We start from the raw sequence: 6,204 nt of genomic DNA on the forward strand, positions 1-6,204 counted from the left end.
TAATATGCAAAAAAACAACTCTTTTTGTCTAACAAATAACAACTGATTTACACTCAAACATGTTACTGCAGATCAGGTTTATCAAGAACAGCAAAGTTACAGTAATGGTATGAATTGCAGTGTATTATGGGATGTTGCATAAGTGTCCACTGTGTTGGCTCATATGGAACTAAAACAACAAAACCTATGAATATACAAGAGAACAGCTGGAGAAGAACTGTCCACTGGAGTGACCACAATGCATGAAAGGGTTAACCAGGAAGTCCCATTGAGATTAGGAATCTCTTTTGCAAGGGAGATCTGGTCAAGGTAGCAGCCATACAAAGTCCCTAAAACATACAACACATACATGATACACAATTAACAATAAAACACAATAACAACTATTCAACCATAACGGCATCAAGAAAAACAGTGGCATTCCTCCTTCACTGTATTCTCCGTGATACTTTTAAAATCATGAACAGAAATGAAAGTATGTAGTTTTTACAGTTGTTTGAAGATTATTCCACAACCACGGTGCATGGAAGGAAAATGATGTTTTTCCAAAGTCTGTCAGAACTCAGGGAACAGGAATAGGAAGTATAAAGTACTCAAGTACAAAGGATACCCTGATGTATCAGCCAGTTTTCTCTATCGACTAGTGCTGGTATCGGCAAAAACCACGTTATCATGTTCCTTCAAAGATAACCTGATAAAGACCTGAAAGATTTAAAAATACTGTCGCAGAAAAAAATATGAGACCACCCCTCATTTTCTTCAGTTTCTAGTTCATTTTCATGCCTGGTACAACTAAAGGTACGTTTGTTTAGACAAATATTATGATAACAACAAAAATAGCTCATAGTAGTTTAATGTCAGAGCTGATATCTATCCGTTTTCCATGGTTTTCTTGATAATAACCAAAATCACTTCAGTTCTTACATCAATATCTATGGCATTGTACTGACAAAAACAGTGCTTTTAGGCATTCCATGTTTTCTTTTCTGTCTGTTGTAGTCACATGATACACACAGGAGTTAGTACTGGATTGCATAACCGTTGTTTTTGAGGACTTTTGATGGTCTAATAATTTTTTCTGCAACTGTAGTCACTTTCTGTATTCATAATAAAAATGTCTTTGTTTAGCTGGATAAATACTAAAAAACTAAATATAGAAACATAAAATAACATCAGGGTTCTTGCACAGGTCTCGAAAGTCTTAAAGAAGTATGGAATTTTGAAACACTGTTTTCCAGACCTTGAAAAGTGTGGGATTTTGTGTGAAAGTCTTAATAAAGTATGGAAAAAGTTTCTCTCATAGTTTAATTTTAGAGTATGTTCAAAGGCACAAAATCTTGTAAGATAAGAAATATACCAGGAAAACATGCGAAAAACTTGATGTGATTTTTCTAACTGGTCACTACTGGAATGATTCTAGTGAAACCTGTTTATGTGATATCCACGCACTTTTGGGATTTTCATACGTTTACCTCTGCCAAGGAGGTTATGTTATTGCTGGCTTTGGTTTCTCTGTCTGTCTGTCTGTCTGTCCATGTGCAAGATAACTCAAAAAGTTATGGACGGATTTGGCTGAAAATTTCATGAAATGTTGATACTGGCACAAGGAACAAATCATTAAATTTTGGTGGTGATCGGGGTGGTGGTGGTGGTGGTGGGGGCTGATCTGCCTTGGCGGAGGTCTGCGCTCTCCGAGTGCTTCTAGTTTGAGAATGTTTGTGTCAGTAAAACATAATTTACTGCAAATTATGCATTCATTCATTCATACATGTATTAAAATGAACTTTTCTACCACACAGAACAGGTACAATCTCAACTAGAAGCACTCGGAGAGCGCAGACTTCCGCCAAGGCAGATCAGTGGGCCCCCGTGTCCCCCCACCCCCGATCACCACCAAACTTTAATCTTTTGTTCCTCGTGCCAGTATCAACATTTCCTGAAATTTTCATCCAAATCCGTCAATAACTTTTTGAGTTATCTTGCTCACAGACAGACAGACAAACAAACAAACCAACGCTGACAAAAACATTACTTCCTCGGCGGAGTTAACAAAAAAAAGTAGGCACACAAATATAAAAGTACACATAGTCAAGGTCTGGGGGAAAAAAATGGCAGTTTTGAAAAAGTGATATATCGTATCGTGATCCTAGTATTGTCATTTTGTACTGTTTCGCCAGATTCTTGCCAATACACACCCCTATTTACACGGGTGTGTTTTTTGTACAACAATGTTCATAAATATGCATGGTCCCTATTAAATAAACCAACTAGAAAAGCACTCGGAGAGCGCAGACCTCCGCCAAGGCTGATCAGTGGCCCCCCCCCGTGGGCCCCCCCACGCCAAGGAGGTTATGTTTTTGCCAGGGTTTGTTTGTCTGTCTGTCTGTCTGTTTGTCTGTGCGTTAGCGTGCAACATAACTCAAAAAGTTATGGACAGATTTTGATGAAATTTTCTGGTCTGCGCCCCCCCCGTGGGCCCCCCCCACCCCCGATCACCACCAAAATTTAATCATTTCTTCCTTATCCCATTTCCAACAAACCCTGAAAATTTCATCCAAATCTGTCCATAACTTTTTGAGTTATGTTACACACTAACAGACAGACAAACAAACAAACAGACAAACAAACAAACAAACCCTGGCAAAAACATAACCTCCTTGGCGGAGGTAATAAAATTAAAAAAAGATAAACTTCATACTTAATATTTCAGTGCTTGAGAAAAACTCCTTATTGACCATTTATTTATTTTTTCCCTAATAATGTGATTTTTCTTGTGTCTTCCAGTTCTATTTACAAGCACGGTTTTCGTGGCGAGGAGCTCGACTTTTACGGCCGCTACTACAGTTCCTGTTAGTGATGATCGCCATCTACACGGGCCTGAGCCGCATCTCCGACTACCGCCACCACCCCACCGACGTCCTCACCGGCTTCATCCAAGGAGGGCTCACCGCGTACTGGGTGGTACGTTGAAAAATCCCCGTTGTCCAAATACTTAGTGAATAACAGTTATCTCCATGTTTAACGGATTAGTTTGTCGGCGCCTTCTGTTGTCTGCGTTAGGCTTTCCTTCCCCATTTCCTCGACCGTGTGTTTATAAACAGCGGGTGATTGACAGCGTGTGTGTGGTCTGACGTGGTTTTTGCGTCTGTCCCTGCAGGCCTTCTACATCTCCTCCATGTTTAAGCCTTGCGCCCGTCCAGACCTGTCTCCCACTTGCATTTCTTTGGAGAGTCCGCTGTCCAGCCAGCAAACGGTCTGTTAGCAGCCGACGTACAATCTGTCCAGGAATCAGCAGAAAAACAGGAGACGGACTACAGAAAGGAGACGGACTACAGAAAGACTATGAGAATGTCAGACGGCGCAGGTAAAGAGGCCCAGCAGACAGGGAGACTTTAGTTTTTAAGAAAGGGAATCACTCTTAAGAGAAGGATACAGAGTACAATCTAAACACGAGCTTGCTTTTCAGACACATTCACACACAGGAAACCTAACGACCACACACTCAACACACGTGAAACGCAAGAAGCACATTTGACTGTAAGTCAAACCCGTCCAGTGAAAAGAACTGCATAGCTATATTACAGATATTTTTTATATATGAAAACATAAATGTCTATTTTAAGAGGATTTTTTTTTTTTTTTTAGAAGCTGCTAATGTAGATAAGTTAGAACCTGTTTTCTTCTGCCGTGGAGGTCAGTGCGTTCGGTTAGCTTTCAAAGCACAGCTCATCTTTTTCCTCGGGTTTTTTTTTTTTTTTTTTTTCTTTGTTAAAGAGAAGAGAGAGGACACCAGCCTCATCTTGGAAACCTCAACCAGCAGCTCCCATCATGCCTCACGTTTAAGGACACTGACAGAACAGGCAATAATAAGGAAAAAAAAAAAAAGCACTGTCCTCATGTTGTATCCACCTTCTCCTCCATAGGCCTGGTGTGCCATATCTGCAACAATCCTAAATCACTATGACTAAACTGTAACCTTATTGTAAGCAAAGAAAAAATGTTATTTGCTGTAATACAATGTTATCTTTTTTTTTTTTTTTTTTTGAATAACCACAGCGGTGAAGGGGTGGACACTAATGCCACGTTTCCACTGCATGGTACCGGCTCGACTCAACTCAGCTTAGTTTGGCCTTTTTGCGCTTCCATTACGAAAAAGGACCTGGAATCTGGTACCCGGTACCAAGGTTATTATTGTTAACGAAAACTAACGAAATGACGAAAAATAGAATTGTAAAAACATTGTCGTTAACTGAAATAAATAAAAACTATAATTAAAAGAAAAAAACGAAAACTAACTGAAACTGTGTTGTGTGCTTACAAAACTAACTAGAACGTATAAAAATTCTGGATAAAATTCCCTTCGTTTTCGTCTTTGTCAATGTCGGATTGATATGAAATCAATTTATTTCCCTCAAGCAATTTTAGCTAGCGGCACCATATGATATTTAACGGTCCGTCACTTGTAGTCACTTGTCGTTTACAGTCGTCTTTTCATCTCCACTCTACTTGGAAACATGGAGACTAAAGTTGGGAGAAAGCAGCAGAGTCCTGTCTGGGATTTATTTGAATACGACAGTGAAGAAGAGAAAAGATATAAAGAAACGAAAACTAAACTAAAACTAAGCATTTAAAAAAATGACGAAAACTAATAAAACTAGCAAACCTTCTCAAAAAAACGAATTAAAACGAACTGAATTAGAGAAAAAAAAGTCAAAACTGAATAAAACTAAACTATAATGAAAAATCCAAAACTATTAGAACCTTGCCCGGTACTATTTTTTTGGTATCACCTCCGCTGAGGTTCCAAGCGATACTAAACTGTGACGTATAAACACTGCAGACCACTGATTGGTCAGACAGTTTTCTCTGTGACCCACCGTTTTTACAAAAACAGATGCGGAAGTGGACGGTAAATATAGCAGTACATTAATCCACATGATAACAGCCCAAAACTACGCCATGGTCGGTCGAGGAGATTCAGTCTTTGGTGGCCGACATAAAAATTCAGACGAGACAACACACAACGAGCAAGTTTTCAGCAACGACACGGAAATAACACGCTGCATCGCTATGACGTCCAGGTACTGTAAAGTCAGTAGTATCCTGTAATGGAAACGCTCTCCAGGAACACCGAGTCGAGCTGAGTCGAGCCGAGCTGGTCCCACGTAGTGAAAACGCAGCATAACTTCCATTTCCCTTGGCTGCTGCTTTTCTGTACTAACCACTTTGACTGCGTCTCAGAGGTGGAGGTTTGACTGAATTTGTAACCTTCGACTTTTGCCCCGGACTCCGATCTCTGAACTGCACCTTGATTTATGCCACTCTGACGGGAGGCTGGACCGGGCTGCAGCCCCAGCCAGCCGGCCTCCTGCGCATCTTCATTAATAGCACTTGAAACTACATAATGGAACCTTCTAATTATAATCAATATAATGTATTTTATCACAAGTTTAAATAATCAGTGTTTGTTCATGTCAGACAATGTAATGATAATTATTCAAATTGAATGTAAATAGCTATGTCATTTTATAAACCACAGAATTTCAAAAAGTATTAGTTCCAGTTATTGGACAGTTTTTACATGTTTATGTAAGTGTTTATATTTACATTTTGTGTCGATCAGGTACGGAGAGTTACTATTGTATCTGTTGTAACTACTAGACTGAGCCACAGTTAGTATCAGAAAGCTATATTTTTGTGTTCATAGTTATTGTTTTGTTTTGTCTGTGAAATGCCAGAAAGGCAAAAATAACCACTGTACTCAAAAAAACCAAACCAATAAAATGAATGTTTTTAAATTGGTCTTATTTTAGTGTCTCATAGATTTACTAAGAACATAAATATATTTTTAACCCATAAAGACCCAGTGCTACTTTTATGTCAGTTCCCAAATGAAATTTTCTCTATCCTCCTCAGACCCAGCTATGGCTTTTCTGTCCACATTTGTGGACAAGAGTTTCACAACTTTATACAAAAAAAAAAAAGAAAACTGTCCACCACAAAGGACATTCCATAAAAAATTTAAAAATTACATCTGAAAAAACGGTTGCATCATGATGTTTCCAATATAGGCACTTAATTAATAAAAAACAAAAAAAAAAGCTTGTACTTTAGCTGACATTTCCTGGGTCTTAGGAGGCTATATCTAACCTGTCTTAACCCTATAATGCCAAGTGTATCATATTTGATACATGAATTTTGAAG

At 38.8% G+C, this 6,204-nt stretch overlaps 1 protein-coding gene across 2 annotated transcripts in view; it reads left to right on the plus strand.

The window, feature by feature from the left end:
* The window catches only part of ppap2d (phosphatidic acid phosphatase type 2D), a 51,778-nt gene extending 47,844 nt beyond the window's left edge, over positions 1-3,934 (plus strand). For both annotated transcript variants that reach the window (XM_030142005.1, XM_030142006.1), the window contains exons 5-6: positions 2,785-2,961; positions 3,158-3,934. In XM_030142005.1, the coding sequence (XP_029997865.1) occupies positions 2,785-2,961; positions 3,158-3,262 (282 nt within the window). In that variant the 3' untranslated portion in view covers positions 3,263-3,934. The remainder of the gene's footprint in view (positions 1-2,784; positions 2,962-3,157) is intronic.
* The last annotated feature ends 2,270 nt before the right edge of the window (positions 3,935-6,204 follow it).

Source organism: Sphaeramia orbicularis, chromosome 8 (assembly GCF_902148855.1).
Source record: "Sphaeramia orbicularis chromosome 8, fSphaOr1.1, whole genome shotgun sequence".
NCBI lineage: Eukaryota > Metazoa > Chordata > Actinopteri > Kurtiformes > Apogonidae > Sphaeramia > Sphaeramia orbicularis.